General features: G+C 55.4%; 1 protein-coding gene across 1 annotated transcript; it reads left to right on the top strand.

Annotated features, from left to right (window-relative positions):
• The first annotated feature begins 52 nt into the window (after positions 1–52).
• EML2 (EMAP like 2) lies at positions 53–24,682 on the top strand. The gene is given in 23 exon segments (XM_054697248.1): positions 53–98; positions 101–223; positions 2,716–2,934; positions 3,030–3,153; positions 3,322–3,426; positions 5,201–5,229; positions 5,437–5,566; positions 8,646–8,795; positions 9,292–9,361; positions 9,468–9,578; positions 10,723–10,818; positions 12,108–12,242; positions 12,967–13,066; positions 15,069–15,223; positions 15,348–15,473; positions 17,004–17,135; positions 20,778–20,845; positions 21,089–21,177; positions 21,393–21,490; positions 22,056–22,143; positions 22,591–22,686; positions 23,518–23,648; positions 24,276–24,682. Coding segments are annotated over 23 exon segments (2,547 nt in total). The 3' UTR covers positions 24,402–24,682.

Here is a 24,682-nt window from a genome sequence, read left to right as displayed (position 1 = left end):
CCGGTGCCAGGCCCGGCGCCGGCCGCCTGATGCTGGGCGGGCTGAGCCGGGGATGCTGGAACGAAGGGCGTTGCTATGGCAACGGGAGGCAGGGCCTGGGGGGGGGACCGGGCCCGGGCTGGGGCTGGGGGGGCCGGCGGTGGCTGTGGCGGGGCGATGGCGGAACGCGGCCCGGCCTTCTGCGGCCTCTACGACACATCTTCGCTGCTTCAGTACTGCAACGGTGAGACCCCTCCTCAGTTGCTCTCCTGGCCCCGACCAGGGCGGGACCCGGCTCCTGCTGCCCCAGCCTCCTCCTTCCAAGTCCCCATCCTCATCCCTTTCTGAAGATCCTGACCCCCCATCCCTGCCCAGCAGGACCCTGACCTCCAGATCAAGGTCCCCTCTGCCCCTATCCCTGATCCCTGTGCCCCACCCGCTGGGACCCGCCTCTCTTTCTAAGGTGGCTGGGAACCTTCTGGAGGAGATTGGGGCTGGAAGGGGGGGGAAGTCCTGGGAGCCAGCTGGGCCTGGAACTCTCCCTTCCCTAGCCCATCTTAAGCCTCTGGGACCCACCCCCTTCTCCCTGGTAGAGGAACTGACAGATTGGGGGGGGGATGTGATGGTGTTGGCTTAGCCCCTGGTGAGGGAGTGGGTAGGGTGACCAGAGGCCTTGGCTTCCACTATACCCCTCAAATCCTTAGACCCCATCCCTCCTATCCATTAGGACCCATCCCTTCTCCTCAGACAAATGGGTATGATACCAGAAGGGCCTCTGTGCATGTTAGGCCCAGATAGGGGAGCTGGAGGCAGAGGGGAGGGGAGACTGGAGGAGAAGGGGGAAGTGGAGGCTGACTCTGGGCAAAAAATCTGAGGGAGGGGAATGGTTGGGAGGGTGCATGGGGGATGGGGTGGGCCTGTCATGGCTCAGACTGGCCTCTCTGAGTGGGGGCTGGTCAAGGTGAAAGCTGCTCCATTTGGGGGGGTCATGAAAGGGACTGTCTTCCAGTTTGAGGGGGGTCACTTCCCTGAGCATACACCCCAATATCAGGCACCACCGAGTTTGATCCTGGACCACTAAGGCAGGGCGACAGGGTGCCTGAGCCTGGTGGGGTACCTGTTCTGCTGTGTGTCCATGGCCGGGTCACGTCATCTCTCAGGATCTCAGCCCCCTCCTCCCCTTCCCCTCCTAAAATGGGTACAGTACCATAACTACCCAAGTGGCAGGGGGCATTGGGCTCCTTAATAATAGTCAATTACGTCCTGGATTTACTGAGCTTGTACCATGAACCCGGAAACGTGCTGAGTGTTTTGCGTGAACATGTAAGCACATGGCACATACGAGCTCGCTGTAACATGGCACTTTGGAGGGTGGTATTAATGGTAAGTAACTTGGTGACTTGTCCCTCCTGCCCACCTCCCTGTGGTGTTACCTCTGGCGTGTCTTTACGCATTCCCCACAAACTCCGACCTTAGTCTTAGTTTTCTCCTCTGCAAAATGTGATGCAAGCAGAATCCTGAGATCCCCTTCTCTTGAGTTCCAAGTCCTGATATCTCTTTCTGCGACCTCGGGAGGCCCCCACCTTCTTCTGCAGGACCTGGGAGGCGCTGGGTGGGGGGCAGGGCGGGCGAGGCCCCGCAGGCGATTGGACCTCGAGAGCGGGGAGGGGGGGGGGGGGGGGGGGAGGGACGGACAGCTGCACTGCGGAGCCGGGCGCGCGGGCGGACGGGCGGGGCGGCCTACGGACGCGGGATGACAGGTGCGACCTCCACGCCCCGTCCCTGTTAAAGCTACCATCTTCCCTTCCAGCGGGCTGGGAGCGAGGACTTCCTGGGTAGTTGCCAGCAATGAGTCTAGCCAGGTTGTGAGCGCGCGGGGAGGGGAGGAGGGAGGGGAGCCACCTAGGTCCCTCGCCCCTCCCACTTTGGGAAAATGGGCTGGGGGGGGTGGCAAAGGAGGAGTTATTTGGGCTGCACTCATGGACTGGAGAGGAGAGGGAGAACAGAATCTGCAGTGTGGGATACAGGAGCGGAACAAATAAGGGGAACGGAGGAGAGAAACTGCCCAGGGAAGAGAGTTTGGGTGTCAGGTGCTCTCGGGCATCTCCTTCCTTGGGTCTCCGGGGGCTGCGATTCGCTGCCTGCAATCCCTAAGTCGGCCGCCAGGGGTCGCGGCAGCTCTGTCCTTGCAGCTGGTTCTGGGGTCGAACCCGCCGGTGAGGAATGGCCAGGATAGGGACCAATCTAGACCTCTTAGAAAGTCTTAAAAACAGAGAGTGAGCATCAGTGACCGCAAAAAAAAAAAAATATATATATGTATATGCATTGGTTTTGGTCAGAGACGACCAATCAATTGCGGAACGCTGTTGCCACGCGACGCTGGTGTCCTCCCTGAAAGGCTGGTGTCAGTCATATGTAGCGTCTTAGTCATCGGCTCTTAGCACCCAAGTCCAGAGGTCTCGATGTGTAGAACGTCGATGGTGAGAGGGGAAGGGACTTCCCTACGGTCCCACCTCCAGGGCGCCGCGGCAGAGAGTGTGGGGGCCAGGCCTGAGCGACGTGGGGATTTCCTTCCTCCGGGAGCCCTCGCCTTCGGCCCATCGCCAGGCGTCGGGGCCCCAGTTGCCCGCGAAGAAGGGGGCGCTTCCGGCCCCATTCAGACGCGGGGCGCCGAGAGGGACCCCTCGGGGCTGGAGCTCCCGGGGGCCCCCTGAGCCGGGCTCCCCTGACTTGCAGATGACAACTTGTCGGGCACCAGCGGCATGGAGGTGGACGACCGCGTGTCGGCGCTGGAGCAGCGGCTGCAGCTGCAGGAGGACGAGCTGGCGGTGCTGAAGGCGGCGCTGGCTGACGCGCTGCGTCGCCTGCGGGCGTGCGAGGAGCAGGGCGCGGCGCTGCGCGCGCGGGGCACCCCCAAGGGCCGGGCGCCTCCGCGTCTGGGCACCACGGCCTCGGGTATTCGCCCCCGGCTGAGGGCGGGCTGAGGTGGGGAGCGGCCGGGGCCCGATCTCACGTTCACCCCGTGCTGTCCTCTGACCCTGCCCCTGCAGTGTGCCAGCTCCTGAAAGGCCTTCCCACCAGGACGCCCCTCAATGGCGCGGGCCCCCCGCGGCGCGTGGGCGGCTATGCCACGTCCCCATCGTCCCCCAAGAAGGAGCCGACGGCCGGGCGCAGGTGAGACGCGGGAGGCGGGCCCCATCCTCCGCCAAGGCCGTGTGGGCGTCGGGGGTGTTTTCCACGCGGAGAGGAGGGGACGCCCGTGCCCGAACGGCCGCGGAAGAAGCCCCGAGGTGTTCGCCCGCGCCCCGCAGGCGCCCCCTCAGTCTGCCCTCCTCTTGGCAGTGCCCGCCGCTACCTGTCGCCTGAGCGCCTCGCCTCGGTGCGCCGCGAGGACCCCCGCAGCCGCACCACATCCTCCAGCAGCAACTGTAGCGCCAAAAAGGAAGGGTGAGTGACCAAGGCGAGGGCGTGGCACAGAGGACGGGGCCAGGACCCCAGGCAGGCATGGGCGAGGATGGGAAATCCCGGGGGATCCCCCGCCCAGGCCACGAGGTGACCATCTCGAGCGGAGACTTGGAGGGGCCCTCGTGAGACCACACGAGGCGGTGACGCCCCGGAGAGGCGGAGCCGGCCTCTGGAGGGGTGTGGTCGGGCCTCTAGGTGCTGCGGTCTGGGGGGACCGGAGTAGAAGTCAAGGTTTGTGGGCGCGGCCACAGAGGTCTCCCTGGACTCTCAGGAGCGCGCCCAGGCCAGGAGCCGCAGGGAAGCGCACGAGTGGAATTTGAGCGCGTGGACAGGGTTAGCCCGGGCAGGGTCGGCTGGGGCCAGGCGGGGGCTTGTCCAAGCCAGAGGCCGCGTGGAGGTGCCCGACAGTGATTGACGGGAGGTGGGCGTGGCTATGGTGGGCGGGGTTAAATCTCAAGAGGCGGAGTCAACCTGCAGGCCCGGCCGCCGGGGACTGGGTCACGTGAAAGTGGTCGTGGTCAACTGCCGGGAGGGACCCGCGGCGGGAAGAAGGGCCCCGGGGAAGCGGGGAGGCGGTCAGCTGTCTGGAGCGTGAGTCAGCTCCGGGCCGGCTCTGGAGAGGTGGGTGTGAGCAGAATGCTGGGCGGGGCCAGCCCCGGGGCGGGGCCAGCGCCCGGAGGCGGGGCCTCCGCGCGGACGGAAGCCCTGAGTGGCAGGCCCGCGGCGGTGGGCGTGGCCAGGGCGCGTGCCCCGCGCGCTTCGCCCCGACTCCTGCGACTTCGCGCGGAGCAGCGGGCACTAGCGCGTCCGCGCGCCCCGCGCTCGTCCGGGCGCTCGCGGCGAATGAGCCAATCAATTCCTCGCGAACCCCCGCCCCGCCGGGTAGAATCTCTTCTCCCCCATTTTGCAAATGAGGAAACGAGACAGAAGTTGGGCAGCTCGTTCCCACTGCTAGGAAGTGGCCAAGCCGGGATTTGAACTTGGCAGACACGCCCCTGAGCCCGGGTTTCCAACCACACTCTCGCCCACCCCCTGTGCGCGCCTGGTGTCAGCACCCACGACCCGGGACCAGACACCCCGTGCGACCCTCCGGCTCCCGGGTCGGCCGCCGAGGGCGGGGCGGGGCGCGGCGGCGCGGGCGCCTCCCAGGGCCGGAAGCGGCGGAGCCGGTCCGGGCTCCACCCCGGCCCCGAAGCTCCGCCGGCCGCCGCCATGAGTAGCTTTGGAGCTGGGTGAGACCCTCTCGCAGACCCTCTCGCAGACCCCCTCCCCTCTGCGCGCCCTAGACTTGGGCCCCAGGTCTCCCGCTCGCCAGGGCCCCAGCCCCGCGAGCAGCACCCCATTCCGCGGGCGGAGGAAACGTGGAGACACACCCCTTCCTTAAGCATTCTCCTCTTGCTGCTTGAAGTCTGGGACTCCGTGGGACCGGGGTGGGGAACGGCGGGAGAGCCGTGCTGATTAGGAGGGAGGGGTCCCTGGCGACTCCCCTCTTCCAGGATGGCTTTCCTGCAACTTCGTGCTGTGTGATCTTTGGCGATCACTGCCTCTCTGGGCCTGTGTCTTAGGCTCTGCAAGATCAACCGAGCAAAGCACACGGCCTGCAGAGAGGCAGCGCTCCGCTCTTACGCGGCCCGCAATGTTCATCTGAGACCTCCGGGGAGCGGTGGGGTGGGGGAGTAGAGTCTCCCCTTTTCCGACTTGTCTGCTAATTAGGGCGCTTTTTTTTTTTTTTTTTTTTTTGGTCCTATCTTGACAGCAAAACCAAAGAAGTTATCTTCAGCATGGGTAAGCGGCGAGAGTTGGGTGGGACTTGGTTGGGGGACTTGCTGGGGTGAGAGGGTGGAGCTGGAGGCCAGGAAACCTGGCTGTTGGCCTTTGCCTCTCCTGCCTCAGTTTCCCCACCTATTAAAAAAAAAAAAAGAAACCTAAAGGGGAGAGGAAATAGAGAGGCGTAGTGGTGTTAACACTTGATCTCTGGGGGTGTCCCAGCAGAGGAGGGCTCCGTGAAAATGTTCCTGAGGGGCCGCCCTGTGCCCATGCTAATCCCAGATGAGCTGGCGCCCACCTACAGCCTGGACACGCGCTCTGAGCTGCCTTCCTGCCGCCTCAAGCTGGATTGGGTGTATCCTTTTGCTCTAATCCCTCTTTACCCCACCCGCATTCCCTGGCCCCCAGTCGGGAAGGGACAATAGTTCTCCCCTGGGGAAGTCAGCAGGAGGGAGGGGCTTTGTACAGAAGGTGGGACTGGCTGGGCTTATGTGGCCCAAAGGGTGTACAGCACCCTGGAGTCTGCTGGGTGCAGAGGAAAGCATTTTCGCTGGAAGGACCTTTCATGAAGCATTAGAACAGCAAATGTTTGCTCAGTGCCTTCCATATGTCAAGAGTCTCTTCCACATGTGGACTCTGGCTTTCTAAAAGGAGGAGGTGGAAGATAACACAGAAGCCAGTGTTACATAAACAAGATCTTGCTGTGAAGTCCTCAGTGCTGGGAATACAGTAACCTGAGCTCCTGGGAGGGGAGTAATTGGACTTCTCTGATGGGGGGACTTCTCTGATGGGGTCACATTTGAGTGGAGAACTGAACAATAAATAGGAAGGAGCCAGCATGGAAGCACTCAGAAGAGTGTTCCAGATGACAAGCAGGCTCAGACCAGAGTGAGCTCTGTGTAGTTGAGAAACAAGTTGATCATGATTAAGCACCATATCTTTGGTTGAAACCGCAGCTCAACCTGACTAGCTGTGTGACCCTGGACAAGTCACCTTGCTGCTCTGGGCTTCTGTTTTCGCCTCTGAAAAATGGGTTTTTTGATCTCAGAGTCATAGAATCAGGAAACAGTGGAGCAAGGTACTGAGCTCATAATCCTTACCCTATAAACAAGGACTGATAAAATCATAATTTTTATTGCGCAGTTACTACATGCTCGGCATGGTTCTAAGTTCCGTCATGCACAAATACAGTGGATGATAAGATCCTTGCCTTTGTGTAACTAAGAAAGTACTTTTACAGCTAGTGGCCTCCAAGGCCTGCAGGTTGGGAATTTCACTTTCCAGATAGGAAATGCAGGACAAGAAAAGGGGCTCAGGCCGGTCTCAGGGAGTCAGAGATCTGAGGCATGAATCCTGACACTGGATCCCCAGCTTTTTCCAAAAAGCCCTCTGTGTCCCTGTCTTCTGCTCTTTGCCTTGGTTTCAGCTCTGGCAGAGGCAGGGATGTCAGTGAAATGGCTTGGCCTTCTTCGGGGTGAGAACCTCCTTGAGGCAACAGGGAACACTCTCGGGAATCGAGGAATGCCAGGCAGTGATGTCAGGCAGGATCAGAGGAGGCGCAGCCAGGACTGCCAGCGTCACTGGGCCCCAGAGTCCCCCGCTCTAGAATGCTTCGGGCGGCACTGTAACCACAAGTCAGGTCCACATACTGCTGTCCAGTCCATTGTGCTGTGGACAAAGGCCAGGGACCCAGGAGGTCACCGTGACAGTGTCTGCCTGTACCCTGGGCTCACAGTGCAGTGTGGAAAGACCTCAACAGTGACAACTCAGTGGGCAAGGCTGGCATGAGGGAACTTGGAGGGGTCAGGGAAGGCTTCCCAGAGGAAGAGTTAATGGAAGCAAGCAGAACAGCCCTCAGCTGCTCTGGAACTCAGTCTCTTTAGGGCCGCTTAACAATTAGACCAGATAGACCAGATAATTATTAAGTGGGATGAGTCTGGTGGACAGCGTGAGTCTGAGGGCTGCTTGGAGGTGACTGGTAGTTGAGAAAGGTGGCAGGTGAAGTGAACTAGGCAAAGGAGAAGATTAGTGCCAAGGCCTAGAGTGGCAGTAATGGTGTTGGCATTTGGAAGAACTTCAAGGTCAGAGTAAGGGAGGGCAGGAGCCCTCTTAAGACCAGAAAGGGGTCATGCAGGCCAGTGGGAGGAGTTTGGTCTTTCTCCCTGGAGCACTTCCGACACAGAAAGTTCTCACTTCCTCATCTGAAGGGGGGTTGGGGGGTCATATTGAACTCACGAGTCTGCTTGTGACCTGGTCACAAGCAGGAATCCAGCAGGAAACAAAACAGATGAAGATTTGCCAATAGCTAGCGGGCAGGTAGTTACGAGTGGGCTGCAGAGTGGAAGGGCCAGTGGCAGTGAGGGTCATGCTTTTGCAGTTTTTTTTTTTTTTAAATTTATTTATTTATGCATACAAGAGCCAGGGTGCAGGCCAGAGGTGCCTGGGGTGAGAGGATTCACCAGAGACAGAGTGGGGAGCAGAACAGGCGGATCTACTGAAATCCACTGCTGAGGGGAGCAACGGGGAGACAGGAGAGGTCTGCTGAGCCATGTGGCTCAGCTCCCTGGCCAGGGATCGAACTGCTACAGTGGCTGCGTAGCTTCATAGGTACTGAGACCTGACCCCTTGTGCCACCAGGAGGCCCCCTTTGCAGTTTTAGATGGCGTAGGCAGGGAAGGCCTGTCTCAGGAGCTGAGTTGAGCAGAAGCCTGCAGGGGGCGATGATGGGCGGAGTATTCAAGTGGAGGGAAGGGCCAGTGCAAAGGTGAGGACCCTAAAGTAATGGGAGCTGAGCAGGTACTAGGTAAGTGAGGCGCCAGGGCCCAGATCAGGCCAGGCCTCCTGCCTGGGCTTTGTAAGGACTTTGGGTTTTGCTCCCCCTGCTGTAGGAGCCCTGCCAGAGTTGTGAGTTCTGAGCCCAGCCAAGAGCTGACTTAGGTGTTAATGGATTTTAACTTAGGTGTTAATAGATTCCTGGGGGGAAGGGAGTGGACAGGAGATTCGTTTCCTGTGGCTGATGTGACAAAATACCACCGACATGCTGACTGCGAAGGAACATTTTCTCACCCCTTTCTGGCCACTGGAAATCCAAAATCAAGGTGCAGGCTGGGCCACGCCTCCATCTGAGAAGCCATGCCCCAGAGGCCTCCCCTCCCTGCAGAGGTTCTGGGAGAGAATTTGTTCCCTCTCTTTCCTCCCAGCTTTTGGCCGCTGGCAACCCCTAGGGTTTGTGTGGCTTTGACATGGCCTTCGCCATCTGCAGACTCCTGTCCAGAGGGGGTCACATTCACCGGTGCCATGGGTCGATATCCTGGTGGACATACCCAGCCACCACAGGGGCAGGAGTGGGACAGGAGAAGACAGCCGCTGGGCTTGGCGGCCCGTCCTCTGGTGCAGTGCTGTACAGGCTCCTTAACCGGCCTGGGCATCTCCAGCTACGGCTACCGTGGCCGAGACTGCCGGGCCAACCTTTACTTGCTGCCCACGGGGGAGATCGTGTACTTCGTGGCCTCTGTGGCCGTGCTGTACAGCGTGGAGGAGCAGAGGCAGCGGCACTACCTGGGACACAACGATGACATCAAATGGTAAGGCCTGGGAGGGCCCCCGCCCCCCAATGCTCAGATCCCCTTCTTAGGGGGTGATGGGGCAGGGCCAGACCATCGCTGACCTGCAGGCTGGATTCAGGAACACAGAGTGGATTGATTATGTTTTACATGGTGAAGTCCTTTGCTTGGTTTTTCACTGCTTTTGAACAACTGAGCTGACAACGCCCCAGACCATCCATTTAGTTGGGGAACCAGGTGGTGGCAGCTCCCATAAACCGCTGCTCTTTCCTGCCCACCATGTATGGTACAGGTCTGAGCCCTGTGGGCATTTGTGTTTGAGGCCCCGGGCCCGAGTCTTGCTTCTGAATGGGGGTACCCCCTTGTTGCGACCGAAGGACTCATATTTACTGACTCACTCAGTCAACTGCTGGGATGGCTAACCAAGCTTCCTGGCTGGGACCTGCTGTAAATGTGGGCCTGGGGGGCAGGGAGCCCCCTCCTCCCACTGAGCCCTGTCTGTCTTCTCTCTACCCAGCCTGGCTGTGCACCCTGACATGGTCACCATCGCCACCGGGCAGGTGGCGGGCACCACTAAGGAAGGAAAGGTAACCGAGTGGGGGAGGGGCAGGACTGGGAGGCCAGATTGGCAGTGAAGGCGCGGGCCCTTTGGCCCCCCGAGTGACAGCCCTCTCTTTTTACCCCTCCCCGCAGCCGCTGCCACCCCACGTGCGCGTCTGGGACTCAGTTTCCCTCTCCACCTTACACGTGCTGGGCCTGGGAGTGTTTGACAGAGCCGTGTGCTGTGTGGGCTTTTCCAAATCTGTAAGTCCTCTGCCAGCCCTCACCTGCCCGCTCCCCCTCACCACCTAAATCAGGAGCATCTTCCCACCCGCCCCCTTGGGTGGAGGCCACGCCCTCGTGGTGACATCACGCGGGAGACCACGCCCTCCACCCCTGCCGAATTCCTCGCGTTGGGGCCTGCGATCCTGGGCTTGTGGCTTTACAGACCTGCTTTGTTAGCCCTCAGGAGGGGGCCTCCTGTCCCCATCTACCCCCAGACAAGCTCCTCATTGTTTCCTTGTTCTGGATCACTTTATGCTTGGTGGATTATTTTTCCCACCGCCTTTCATTCTTTATCCATAAAGACCCTTACCCCTTAAGGATTCGTTAAGCCGGGCTGGAGGCCCATGCTGCGCCTTGTGCCATCCCAGATGGGTGTTGGCAGGTCTGGCGAGATAAGTATAGAAATCCAGAGTAAGCCTTTAGGAATTTGTAGAGCAATTTGACATTCTCCCAACAGCCAAGTGTGTGATTGATGTGCTTTTTTTCTTTTTCTAATCCTGGTTTACATTTTTATCGTATTTTACCCCAGTGTTGTTCTACAGCAGATTGGGGAATGAAAAAACAACCAATCCTCCCACAGATAGCTGAAAAAGCATTGGAGGAGAGCTTGTAGGTTTCCTGAGAACTTCAGGAGGCATTTCATAACTTTTGGGGGGAAGGAGAGATCTTCTGGCCAAAGTATGTGGGGAGGGGAAATAAAAAAAAACTTGCAAAATCAAACTTAACTTTTGTTTAACTAAAGGTATAAAAAACATGTCAACCTTATTAGTTGTTTAATTTCGTGTATATAAAAGTCATTCCATTTGAAAGTGCAGATCAGATGGTCTTGGCAAGAATTCCTGGCTGGGTAGCGGCAGAAAACTTGTAACTGAGCTTCTTAGGGACCGATCATTTCAAAAGGCAAATTATAAAGAACGTTTCAAAATTATGCCTATGGTTCATAGATGATGAGTATATTTTAATGTGTTTTATATGATGTGGGCCGGAGCCTTTGAAAGTCTTAAAACAGACCTTAGTCGAAAGTGTTTCCACTGGGGGTGTGTGTGTGTGTGTGTGTGTGTGTGTGTGTGTGTCTGGGAGTGATCCTGACCTCACTCCTCTACCTCTTCTTTTTTCCTCCTAGAATGGAGGCAACCTGCTCTGTGCAGTGGATGAATCCAACGAGCATATACTCTCCGTGTGGGACTGGGCCAAGGAGACCAAGATGGTGGATAGCAAGGTGGGGTGATGAATCTCATTCCCTCTCCTTGGGGTGCCCTATGGGACCTGCTGGATGTCAGTGTTAGGCGTTAAAAATCAGGTAGACCCACCTGCAAGTCCTGGATTTGCAATTTGGTGACTGTGATTTTGGAAAAGTGGTTCACTCTCTCGGAACCTCGGTTGGTTCGTGTGTAAAATGGGGATAATGGTAGCATCTTCCGTTTGGGGCCTTGGTTTTGATGTTGGAATATGGGGTGGGTGGACCAGGACCAACTTGAAAGGTTGGCACGAGGTGGCTACAGACTCTATAGTCCTACAGTGTCCAAGACAGACTTGGACATGTGTCTCTGGGAAGTCCGCTGTCTTACAGATGAGCAACCTGGGCCTAGTGGGTTGTAAAAATACTTTCTCAGATCATAGGCCATTCTGGGTTGGGGGCAAGAGGCCTAGGCTTTGAATGTGGGCCCTCTGTTTGGGGAAGAAGAGTTGAAAGGCTGGGCTCTGGAATCAGAGCTAGGTGAGCTGATTCTGGAATTTTTTTTAAAAAATACATTTTTTTTTAATTTATTTATGCATATAAGAGCTGGGTACAGACCAGAGGTGTGGGGTGGCAGGGGCAGCAGGGTAAGAGGAGTCACCAGAGGCAGAGTGGGGAACAGAACAGACAGATCCACTGAAATACACTGCTGAGGGGGCCAGCGGGGAGACAGGAGAGGTCTGCTGTGCTATGCGGATAGCTCCCTGGCCGGGGATCGAACTTGTGCTGCAGAGGCTGTGGACAGCTTCATAGGTTGCATCTTAACCCCTTGCACCACCAGGGAGGCGCTGATTCTGGATTCTTTCTAGCTGTGTGGCTTTAGGCAAATGACTTCCCTTCTCTGAGTATCATTTCTTCATCTATAATAGGGGGATACTAATGAGACTTATCCTTCAGGGTGTTATGAGGTTAAATAAGCTTATGGATGTCAAGTGCTGAGCTCAGTGCATGGTGTCGGTTTGGGACTGTCCAAGTGTCTGCTGTATATATATATTAATGAAGAAGCCATTAATGTCTCACTGACTGGCCCTGTACTTAAGTTTTCCTGTATCGGAAAGATAACATATATGTAGTGTGCGTGACAGTGTGCGAGTAATGTGCAATATGTGTTTTCTATGTAAAGCTACTAGATGTAAAGTATATAGTCAAGCATACAGATAGTTGTGCAGCGCACACCCCCTACCACTGTATCAGGCAGTCCTACTTGGGATTGGGTGGTGACCCTGGTGGTTTTGAGGTCCTCAATTCAGAATCTCCTCCACTCCCCAAAGTGCTCCAATGAGGCGGTGCTGGTGGCCACCTTCCACCCCACAGACCCCACCATGATCATCACCTGTGGGAAATCCCATGTCTACTTTTGGAACCTGGATGGGGGCAGCTTGAGCAAGAGGCAGGGCCTCTTTGAGGTGAGTGTCAGGAGGGCAGGAGCACCAAGGCGAACAAGTCCCCCCGAGGGTGGTCCAAAAGGCTACAGGTGATGGATGCTGGGATGTTGCCTGTGGGGTTTAATTTTCTTATCCAGAGGGAATGATCCCCTTTAACTCTCTGAAGTTGTGAATATTCAGTGGGATGAAGAGTGTAGCAGCTCCTAGCAGATAGTAAATGCTCAATAAATGGCGTTGTTGGTATTATGGGTAAACAGCTCACAGGCGTCCTGACTGAGAAAGATGGGCACCGAGACCAAAAGCAGCAGGAAGTGGAGGACCTGTGGTAGAAGATGCAGGAGCAACCCTGATAGGGCCCCCCTGCTTTTTTGAGGCCCTGAAGGGAGCCCCCAAGAAGTTCAAGCATAGACAGATGAGTTGGAGATTCTGAGTAAGGGTGGGTTGGGCAGGGCATGACAGACAGGGGCAGGGGTGGAGAAGAGAACCCAAGGGGGTGACAGCAGGGGGAATCAGAGACAGAGTAGGGGTGGAAGTCAGAGAGGGAAGAGGAGGCAGGAATTGTGTCCAGGGGTGGGGAGGGGGACAGTGTGGTCACAAACTCTCTATGTATTAGGATTGGCGGTGTAGGTGCTCTACGCAGGGCTCACCCCCAGACATGGCGGGGACCCCCAGATCATGGTTGATGAGCTCTTGGTAGATACCCTGCTTCAGGACTCTGACACTTTCCCCTTCTCCCTCACTGCAGAAACACGAGAAACCGAAGTACGTGCTGTGTGTGACCTTCTTGGAGGGTGGCGATGTGGTCACTGGGGACTCTGGGGGGAATCTCTATGTCTGGGGCAAAGGTCAGTGTCACCCCACCTGTTGGGGTCCCAACTCTGTCCTCCTTTACCCCCTTTGGCTCTGCTCCCTTCCTCTGACGTTACGTGGGATGTGTGCCCAGTAGGCGAATTCCTTACTTGTCCGATTCCAACACCCCCTCAAAGCTCAGCTTCAGTATTCACAGCTCCATGAAATGTTATTCCCCACCCTTGATCTCTGCTATTCCCATGGTAGGGATCAAATTGGAACTATAAATGAATGTGTTAGCACAGTGGATGGATGGATGGATGGATGGATGGATGGATGGATGGATGGATGGATGGATGGATAGAGAGAGAGAGGTGGTTATCCTCAGAGCAGTGAAGAACTGATGAAGGGGTTGTCTTAGTCATGAACAGAAGAACAAGTAGGTGAATATGGTCTCTCCCTTAATGAGTGGGCAATTAGGGAAATAACAATTCAATAAATGGTTGTCCCCCAAATGGATGACTTCAATAAATAGATCTTTTCCCAGGCCGTAGACCTACGAGTGATGAATACATGGGTGAGTGAATGAGTTTCCTCACCGAGTCACAGGTCCACATCATAGTTTAGTTAGTTCTTTGTAGCACACGAATGCGTTGGCTGAGATGACAGTTTGAGCAGGTGTAGTGGGAGGGGCACAGATTTGGAAGTTGAACGGACTTGGGACAGGTGTCAACAGAGCTGTGTGTTCTCTGGCCTTGGAAGAGTCATGCTTCTGAGACTCAGCTGCTCCATCTGTAAAGTGGGTTAATATCATTGGGTTGTTTTGAACTTTTTTTGAGATGAGACGACTGAGGATAAGTGACAGTGTCTTTCCTAGCGGACTAAGCTCTCTGCAGGCAGAGTCTGGATCTTTTTCACTTCCTTAGCTCCAGTCTTACCATGGGGTCCAGCTCATGGAGCCTGGGTGTGGTGAAATGGTCTGAGTCCTTGACCCAGCCTCCTGCCTGCTCCCACAGCCCTCAGTCTTGTCCCCCTCCACACCTCCCTCCAGCACCGCCTCCTTTCAGGTTGCTCTCAGAACCAAGTGTAAATCTGACTTTGTCCTTCCCGTGTTGAACGCTTCCATTACTCCCCAGTTCCCTCAGGACAAAGTCCATGCTCCTCACTGAGGCCTCTAAGACCCTGCATGATCTGACCCTGTCTTCTCTTGTCTCTTAATCATACCAGGTTTCTATTTGTTCCCTAAATAGTTCCACATTCTCTCCTACTCTCTGCCCTTTGTACACATTATTCCTGCTGCTGGGGCACTTTTCTAACCTCTGTTGACCCAGCCCACTTTCAGTTAACGTTCAGATCCTTGCTCACCCAGCCCCTCCTCCAGGAAGCCCTCCCTGATCCACTAGTTTGGGTGTCCTCTATGGGATCCCAGTTTCCTGAGTTTTGCCATCTTGGGTTGTTACTGACAGGTAGTGGGTCTGTGCCTGAAATTAGACTGTGAGCCCCGAAGGGTACAATCTGAGGTAGTCAGCACTGTGTCCCCAGTACCATTCAGCATGAAGCTAGAACGAGAGTAAAAGTTAAATGGTTGTTGATTGGATGGGGTGATGGATGGGAAGGTTGAGAAATGAGTGGATAGATGGGTGAGTCCGTAGGGGACAGGGAAATAGGTGGGTGGAGAGGATGGCTTGTCTCGTGCATGGGTAGTTGGGTGCAAGAGAGTGAATGCGAGGATGAGAGGGGGTTGATGAGTACATGGACAGACGGGTGGATCGGTGGACAGATGAGTAGGTGGGTGGGTGGGTGGAAAGACCGGTGGGTGGATGTACGAATGAATGGGCGGGTGGGAGGGTGAAAGGACGGATCGGATGGGTGCAGGTTAGCTGAGGTGGCGCGGTGGGTGGGTGACTGCATACTCGGGGAGATGGGTGGTAGGTGGCAGCATGGATAGAGGGAAGATGGGGGAATAGTTGAATATACACTTGAGAAAATCCCAAGCGCTTTCCGGGGTCAGTACAGGGGCTGCTTCCCTTGCTGACCTCTGCCCCTGGCCACCCGCAGGCGGGAACCGCATCACCCAGGCGGTGCTGGGCGCCCACGACGGCGGCGTGTTTGGGCTCTGCGCCCTGCGGGACGGGACGCTGGTGTCCGGAGGGGGCCGCGATCGGCGCGTGGTCCTCTGGGGTTCTGACTACAGCAAGCTGCAGGAGGTGGAGGTGAGGAGGGGGACACGCTCTCTGCACCCCACTTGGGCTCCTCCCGCTAGACCTTCCTCTCGCTGGTACGGTGTCCTAGCCCCACGCCCACCTGTGGGTGTCCCCCACTCATGTGCCCCCCCAGGTCCCGGAAGACTTTGGCCCTGTGCGCACCGTGGCAGAGGGTCGGGGAGACACGCTCTATGTGGGGACCACCCGCAACTCCATCCTCCAGGGCTCCGTGCATCTGGGCTTCTCCCTGCTTGTCCAGGTGAGCGGCTCTTGGCCTCGGTTCTCTTCTCAGCGTCATCTGTCCTCCTCTTCTTGCTCCTTCTCATCCTCTCCTGCCCATCCCTTTCCTTCTAACCCGACATGCGCCACCGACGCTCCCTTTTCCTGCTTCCTCTCCATCGCCCCCGCCCCACCTCAGAATCCCCCTCCCAGAACTCCCTACTGTCCAGCAACCAACCCCACTGCTGCTGTGCTCCCCTGCCCCTCTGAGCAGAGCAACACCCATCTGTGGGTGCCCTGGCAGGTGCTCCACAGGCCATCCTTCCCCAGTTTCCAGTTCCAAAGATCTGGGCAGACTCCCTGGAGTCTGCCTCTTTTCTTGCAGTTCAAATGCCCACTCCTCCCTCCTCGAAGACCAAAACTACCCTCCCACCCAATGAAAAAACCCACCCACCGAGAGGTCATGTAGCACGGTGGTCAGGAGTGTGGATGCTGGAGCGTGACCACCTGGGATCCAGCCACACCCTGCCACTCATTAGCTGTGTGATATGAGGCAAGTGAATAACCTCTCTGTGCCTCTATGAAATAGGAGAGTACCAGGGCTGAGCTCTTGGGGTTTGGTGAGGATTCCATGGGTTCACAGGCAGCTTGCAGAACAGCGCCTGGTGCACAGGAAGTGCCAGAAAGTCTCCCTGCCCAGAAACCCTCCCCTTGCCTCACCCTCTCCATGCCTTTTCCCCCTGCTGGCCTCACAGAAATCCCAGAGGCTGCCCCTCTGGTTCTAGTTTCCGCAGGGAGCAGGTGAAGGATAACAAGGGCTACAGGGACTTTGCATATGTTCCAAAAGGGGACCTTGGAAACCTCTAGTATTACCATTGTTACATGTTACTGAGTCGATCACTAACATATTGACATACACGATCTGTGTAATGCTGATGTGTAACATCGGTGTATTGTTGGGGTTATATGAGCTAACAGTCATCATGCTCCTATCAGTTATACTGGATTTTAGTGTTCTTTATAATTAATAATATATTAATAATTATAATATACAATAATATAAATAATGCATTAATAATATACATGTATATAGTACATGTTAATAATTACAGCCCCTCCCATCTGGCGAGCCCTTTTTCTGTATTGGCCACTGTATTCCTTCCCTCCGTGATTTGAGTGAGTACAGCCACCCATGAGACACACACACTGACTAGCCCCATTCCACAGAAGAGTAAACTAGGCCCCAGGAGAAGTCACCTGCCCAGACAAGGGCATGTCGTCTGCAGGAGTGAGCTGAAGCCAAACCGCCGGGCTAGTGCCCACATGGGTCCCCTGTGACTCTCAAGGTCAAGCTCCTACCCATACTGCTCTTGGGCCTTCCACTGTGCAAACCGGGGAGCAGAGCTGGTGGAAGGGTGCGGACCAGGCTCACACACCACAGCAGGGGGCTGCGTAAGCTCAGCCTCCCTCAGATGCGTCACGGAAACTGTGTTCTAATTTCTAGCATCAGCTTGTGGGGTAAAGGGCCAGGATTCCTGGTCTCCATGCTGCCATCTCCCCTTTTCGCCAGGGTCACGTGGAAGAGCTGTGGGGCCTGGCTGCGCACCCCAGCCAGGCCCAGTTTGTGACGTGCGGGCAGGATAAACTGGTGCACTTGTGGAGCGCAGAGTCCCACCAGCCCCTGTGGAGCAGGAGCATTGAGGTACGCGGCTGGGCTTGATCTGGCTGTCTCGATTAGATGGAAACCACATCCGGGCTTTTTAATATATACATGTATGGTCTGTTTTTTTTTTTTATTCAAAAGGGCAGACTTATTATAAAAAGGGAGGGAAGTAAAGGAGGCTTGCACAGACACAGTGGGCAGAAAGAGCTGCCCCTAAAAGGGACAGGTTTGTTAAAAAAGACACCTCCATAGCCACATCTGGGCAGCCTTGGGAGGAGAGCAGCCTCTGCTGCTTTGCAAAGGGAAAAAGTCGGCCAAGAGAAGCATCAGCACAGTCCCTGGCGGGCAGGAGGGCTGTCACATCCTGGCTTTTTTATTTTTTTATTTTTATTTTTTAAAGATTATTTATGCATATAAGAGCTGGGGTACAGGCCAGAGATGTGGGGGGGGTGAGAGTATTCACCAGAGATAGAGTAGGGAACAGAACAGACAAACTAACTGAAACACACTGCTGAGGGGAGCAGCGGGCAAGCAGGAGAGGTCTGCTTCGCCATGTGGGTTGCTCCCTGGCCGGCCAGGGATTGAACTCGTGCTGCAGAGGCTGCGGATTGCTTCATAGTGTGGTGCTTATTCCCTTATGCCACCAGGGAGGCCCCCATCCAGGGGTGCCTTTTTAAACAGAAGGCAATTTACTACAGGGAACTGGGACTCATTTGGAAGTAATGGGGAGCAGGTTCTCACCTAGAAGGAAGCCCAGAATACCACAGAATTGACTCCCTAGGGGAGCTGCTGCCTCTGCCACAGTCAGCTAGGGAGTCAGGAACCGAGTTCAGGAAGAGGCAGGTAATCCAGAAACCCAGAAGCTGTGGCCGCTGCACTGTTGACTGTAGAGCTACACTGTCCAATCCATGTGGCTGGTCAAACATAAATTAACTTTATTTATTAAAGTTGGTTTTTTGTTTGTTTTTCTTTCATAGAAGAAGTGGGGTATAGGGCAGAGGTGTAGAGAGAAGGAGGGTGAGATGATCCACCAGAGACAGAGTGGGGAGCAGAACAGGTGGAATGACTGAAACACACTGCTGAGGGGAACAGCGGGGAGACAGGAGAGGTCTGCTGCGCCATGTGGGTAGCTCCCTGGCCGAAGATCAAACTCAGGATACAGTAGTGATAGCCAACAGGGAGGCCCTCAAACTGAAATTAACTTTAAAATGCAAATATAATTAATGACTCAGGGCCTCCCTGATTGCACAAGGGATTAAAGTCTCAGTGCTATGAAGCTGTCACCAGCCACTGCAGCCTGAGTTCGATCCCCAGCTCTGTCTCTGGTGAATCCGATCACCCCACCGCACCTCTGCCTACACAGTTCTTGTACGCATAAATAAATAAAATAAATCTTTGAAATAAAAAATTCAGCTGCTCAGTTGAACTAGCCACATTGCAAGGGGTTGGTAGCCACATGTGGCTAATGGCTTTCATATTGGAAAGTGCAGAAATAGAACATCTCCGTCATCATAGAAGGTTCTATTGGATTGTCTTGTTCTCAAGCCACCCAGTGCTGGTGACATTTGCACTGACCAAAACCAAATACCCTGTGCCCTTGACTTCCATTGTGGCCAAGGCTAGTGATCACTCATGTGGCATTAACAGCAATCCCATTGCTTCATCACCCAGCTGGTCAGAAGAGGAGCCAGAAGCAGGGCTTCTGCTTCCTGCCTTCCAGAGCACACGAAAGTGCAACTGATTCCAAATCACAGTTGAACCTTAGCTGCAAGGGATTCTGGACATTGTAGTTTCTAATCATCCCTGCCTGTGCAATGTGGGGAGATATACCAGATCCCCCACATCACCTTTTGAGACTGCTCCAGGAACTCTCCAATACTGGAATAGTTAATGGCCTCTGAACTTTATGACTTGGGGCTGGTGTGCCCTGGAAATTGTCATAATCATATAGAAGGATCTTCATTCTGGCTCTCTTAATTGAAAACCTACTCTGCGCCAGACCCTGTAGTTTTCTAGCTTTCCAGAGCATTTGAATCACCCAGGACATGTTCAAAACACAGTATCCTGAGTGCCACACAGAGTCTGAATCAGGAGGCCTGAGTTTGGGAGCAGAAATCTGTAACTTGTAATGCACTCCCTTGGGTTTGGGCTTTTTTTTTTTTTTTTTAAGATTTATTTATTAATGCATACAAGAACTGGGGGTGCAAGCCAGAGGTACAGGGGTGAGAGGATTCATCAGAGACAGAGTGGAGAGCAGAATACTGAAATACACTGCTGAGGGGGGGCAGCAGGCAAGACAAGAGAGGTCTGCTATGCCATGTGGGTAACTTCCCTGGCTGGGGATTGAACTCCTGCTGCAGTGGCTGCGGATAGCTTGATAGTGCCAAGCCTTAACCCCTTGTGCCATCAGGGAGACCCCTCCCTTTGGTTATTCTGAATTGTGATAACCCAGGCCCATACCTGGAAAAACCAGCTTAGTACTTCACCCAAATCAGCTATTTAACTCCTGCTCCTGCCTCCACAAGGCAGGAGGGATGACCCTCTTTGAAGTAGGGACCCTCTTGGATCCCCACTTGGAAAGAGGCTCAGAAAGGCACAACCCCATGTGCTAACTTTAATGAGTCCTTCCTTGCTGCAGGCCGTGTCACTAGCTCACCATCGGAAGGAGTCATTCATTTTTTTTAAAGATTATTTATTTGTTTATTTGTTTGTTTGTTTGTTTATACAAGAACTTGGGTACAGGCCAGAGGTGTGGGGGTGGGTGAGAAGATTCACCAGAGACAGAGTGGGGAACAGGACAGGCAGACTGACTGAAATATACTGCTGAGGGGAGCAGTGGGCGAATCAGGAGAGGTCTGCTGTGCCATGTGGGTTGCTCCCTGGCTGGCCGGAGATTGAACTCCTGCTACAGTGGCTTCGGATAGCATTATAGGTTGTGTCTTAACCCCTTGCGCCACCAGGGAGGCCCCGGAAGGAGTCAGTTATAACAGTCCTGGCAGATGTGCTGGCTCTCCATTTGCCAGGCGAGGTCACCCAGGCTAGGGCAAGCGATGTTAGGAAAAGTCAGACCCACAGGTGGAAGCCAGACCTCACTGCATGTACCCTGGGGCCTGCAGGCTGACCAAGCCCTCAAAGTTGACACAGTGGTAGTACCCAGCACTGGTGTTAGATAAAGATGAGAGGAAGCAGGCACCGAGACACGCCTGGTGAAAAGCTGGTGTACTTGGCTGGCAAGCAGACAGGTTCTCTATATCAAAAGTCTTTTAAAAATACGAATACCGGGCCTCCCCTAGTGACGCAGCGGTTGAGCGCTGGGTTGCGAGGCTGCCCGCAGCCTCTGCAGCACCAGTTCGATCCCCGGCCACCGGTGAGGGTCCCACAGAAAAAAAAAAAAATACGAATACCTTTTGTCCCAGCTGTCTCGCTACCTGAAGCAGTTGCCTTGGGTGAATAAAACCGGGGGAATGTAGAACAGGAGGAGAAGAAGATGCAGGATCCACAGTGACAGGAGTGTTTTCTCTTCGAGCTGACGTGTACAAGGAAAGGGAGCTGCTTTCAGGATGTCCGGAGCAGGGAGTTCCTGGAGGGCAGCAGGGGGAGGCTGAGAGTTGGCTCTGAGGCAGGGGGATAGCCAGATGGATAGGGGTGGCCCTCAGCCCCCCCTCTTCTCTCCCTCCTCAGGACCCCGCCCGCTCTGCTGGCTTCCACCCCAGTGGCACAGTCCTGGCTGTAGGCACAGTGACTGGCAGGTAAAGCTGAGGAGGGCACTTGGGGGAGGGGGGCTTCTCTGCTTCCCAGAGAGGCTTGTCTTTTGACCACACACCTCTTACCCACTGCCCCAAAACCCAGATAATATTAATTTGGTGCGGCTTTTTATCTCCCTTGATCTTTGGAGTCAGCTTCCCAGATCTCTTTGGGGTCCCTCCCTCCCATGGCTGCCCCTCCCTACCAGATAAACTCACCCTTCCTCCCCCGGTGCCTTCCCCTTAAAGATGGCTGCTGCTGGACACGGACACCCACGACCTGGTGGCTATCCACACAGATGGCAATGAGCAGATCTCGGTGGTCAGCTTCTCTCCAGGTAAGGGGCGGGGCCCGGGACCCTGGAGAGGCGAGGCGGGAGCCACAGCGGGGGGAAGGGGTGGCACCCATGCAGCCAGCCTGGGGGCGGGCCTAGGGCTGCAGCTGGGAAGGCGCTTGGGACTGCTGAGGGGTCTGGGCTAGTGGGGGTTTTAATCTGAGAGAGGAGGGGACCGAGCCAGGGTGTCTCCTCATAGCCCCCTCCCCCTCCCCCAGACGGGGCGTACCTGGCCGTGGGCTCCCACGACAACTTGGTGTACGTGTACACGGTGGACCAGGGCGGCCGCAAGGTCAGCCGCCTGGGCAAGTGCTCGGTGAGTGGGCAGTGGCCCCCAGCCCGCGCCGCCACCCTGTCCAGGGGGTGCAGAATTAACCAATTTTCTACCTCAAGGGAGCACAGCTTCAACACTCAACTGACTCTGCCCCGGTGGCCTCAAGGAGCCTTAGCCCCGCCCACACATTTACCCCCTCCTGTGTTCTAAGCTGCCCTTCGTGTAGCCCCGCCCCTGCCTTCTAAGCCCGCCCCTTCGTGTAGCCCCGCCCCTGCCTTCTAAGCCCGCCCCCTCGTGTAGCCCCGCCCCCACGTTCTAAGCGCACCCTCTGTGTGGCCCAGCCCTGCAGTCAAAGCCCGCCCCTCTGTGTCCAGCTCTGCCCACATGTTCCAAACTCCCTTGTGTCCAAGCCCCTTTTGTCTAGCCCCGCCCACCACAGTCTGGCCCCGCCCACGGTAGTCTGGCCTCACCCCCAGGCTCCAGAGGCCTGTGGATCCTGCATTTTAGCTCCCTTGTGTCTCACCCTATCCCTGTATTTTGCATTCCACCCAGCCTGACCTGGTCCCACGTCCTCCAGGGCTAACTCCACCCCTTCCCTCCCCCGCAGGGCCATTCCAGTTTCATCACCCACCTGGACTGGGCCCAGGACAGCAGCTGCTTTGTCACCAACTCCGGAGATTATGAGATTCTGTACTGTGAGTTCTCCAAGACCAAAAGACAATTCTCCTTCACCCCCACCCCCACCCTCACCATTCTCATGTGCGATTGGCAGGGGCTAGCTAGAATTCTGAGAAAGGAGGTGGGGGCTTCTTTGAGCTGTTGGGGCATTCAAGGCACTCTGCTCTGGCCCTGGTTTTCAGGGCCTGTTCCCATCGGTTGGTCTCCTGGCTTCTGATTTCCTCCTGGTGGACCCCACTTTTAACCACTTCTTCCCTTTCCCGTTGGATGGGGTGCAGGTTTCTAAGCAGATCCCCTGCTCTGACATGGGGGTGTCACCACCCGGGACCCAGCTCCCTCAGACAGTACACAGAGGTGTAGGAACTCAGCCCATTGTCTCATGCCCGTGTCCATTGTCTGTGAGAGGATGTATTCAGTCCATCCTTCTTTCCTCTCTGAAGCCCCCTCCTCATTTTCCATCCCAGGGGACCCTGCTGCCTGTAAGCAGATCACCAGTGCTGATGCTGTGAGGAATGTGGAATGGGCCACGGCTACTTGTGTCCTGGGGTTTGGAGTGTTCGGTAAGTTCTGAAATGGGGGTCTTACTGAGGATAAGAGTTCCAGAAACATCCCTGATTGGTGGTTTCCAGTGTCCTATTGGTTACCTCCAGGACAGGAAACTCCTTTACACACAGGGGCTGTGTTTGCATAAGAAAAGGGTAAGGTGAGAAGGCCTCTGAGGTCCTCTGGATAATGAAATGGGTGGTGACATCTGGCTCCAAGAGCCTCACTGACAGTGCCCTGGCCACCCATCGCAGCGAACACACACACTCCTTGAATACCTCTGTGCCCAGCCCAGGGCAGGGCAGTGCTGCCACATAGTGGTGACCATGACGGCCCATGCCATCATGGGACTCACAGTCCACTGGGAGAGACAGACCTGTCTCCAGACAAGTCACGCTGGGACAGAAAAGTCCAGAGGATCTTCTGGCCCTAGCCTGGAGAGAGTCAGGGAGGGCTTCCTGGAGGAAGGGACATTGAACTGGATCCAGTTCTACATTCCAGGGAGGTGAAGAAGGACACAATCTCTAGGGAATAATAGAATCTACAAAAGCCCAGGAGTGACATAGACCTTGGTATTTGAGGAATCCAAGCAGGCAGAGAGGCTAAGGTACTACAGAGTTCAAGGGGAGCTTTGGTGAAGAGTTGCTGGAGCAGGGTGGAACCAGGCCGGGCAGAGCTTAGGGGTCATGTGAGAAGCTATGGAGCAGTAGGGGAGCAGGGTCAGATACACATTTGTAAAAGGTCATTTCCCTTCCCAGATTAGACACGGTGAGAGGATAGCTGGGGCCTGCTCCTCTTGGGGGTCCCCAGTTGACATCTTAGCACCACCACATCCCTGTTGTCCACAGGCATCTGGTCTGAGGGAGCAGATGGCACGGACATCAACGCCGTGGCCCGCTCCCACGATGGGAAGCTACTGGCTTCGGCTGATGATTTTGGCAAAGTCCACCTGTTTAGCTACCCCTGCTGTCAACCCCGAGTGAGTCCGCCGTGTTGGGGTGGGGCATGGGAGGACTGGCAGGGTGGCGGTAACAAGCAGCATTGGGGGCTGGGGGGCAAGATGGAGGCAGCCCTCTCCCAAAAGCATTTCTTAACCTGAAATGTGATTAATTTCAGAGTCTGTAGCGCTAACCCTCGCAGATTCTGCAATTCTGAGAGAACTTTAGTTTTTTTATCTGTATTAATTTATTTATTTTTTTTTTTTTAAAGAAATTTTTTTTTTTTGTTTTGTTTTGTTTAAGATTTATTTATTCATACAAGCACTGGGTACAGTCAGAAGCGCGGGAGGGTGAGAGAATTCACCAGAGCCAGAGCAGGGAGCAGAGCAGGCAGACTGACGAAATACACTGCTAAGGGGAGCAGCGGGCGGCAGGAGAGGTCTGCGCGCCATGTGGGACCCTCGCCCGTGGCTGGGGATCGAACCGGCGCTGCTGAGGCTGCGCGCAGCTTCGCAGCCCAGTGCTCAACCGCTGCGCCACCAGAGGAGGCCCTATCTGTATTAATTTAAATGGTCCTTGTGAGACACCTACTAGGTACCTGGGCACAGGGGATTCAGCAGAGAACAAGATAAAGGCCCTCCTCTCACCTTCTTCTTTCCCCATCACAGGCCCTCAGTCACAAATACGGTGGACACAGCAGCCATGTGACCAACGTGGCCTTCTTGTGGGATGACAGCATGGCCCTGACCACAGGGGGCAAAGACACCAGCGTGCTGCAGTGGCGGGTGGTCTGAGGTGGGGGGTGTGCCAGAGACACGGGCAAGGGTAGAGTCAGGTGGCAGGGCTGGGATTCTATTTTCGGGAGATGTCTATTGCCGAGTAGAGTAATATATACCCAGAGTATGTCTATAGCAGAGAGTGTTATGGGGGTGGGAGGGTGGACAGACAGATAGAAGTCTCTATTTATCAGGATGGGAGGAGGGGTCACATTGTTTTGGGGAAAGCATTAGGGTGTTTGGTTTGGGGTGTTTTTTAAGTTTCTTTTGTATCATCCAGAAATAAAGACACGTGCACT

Source organism: Talpa occidentalis, unplaced genomic scaffold (genome assembly GCF_014898055.3).
Source record: "Talpa occidentalis isolate TD23 unplaced genomic scaffold, MPIMG_talOcc4v2.1 talOcc4.17, whole genome shotgun sequence".
NCBI lineage: Eukaryota > Metazoa > Chordata > Mammalia > Eulipotyphla > Talpidae > Talpa > Talpa occidentalis.
Note: the sequence above shows the minus strand (reverse complement) of the source record. Positions and strands in the feature narration are given on the sequence as shown.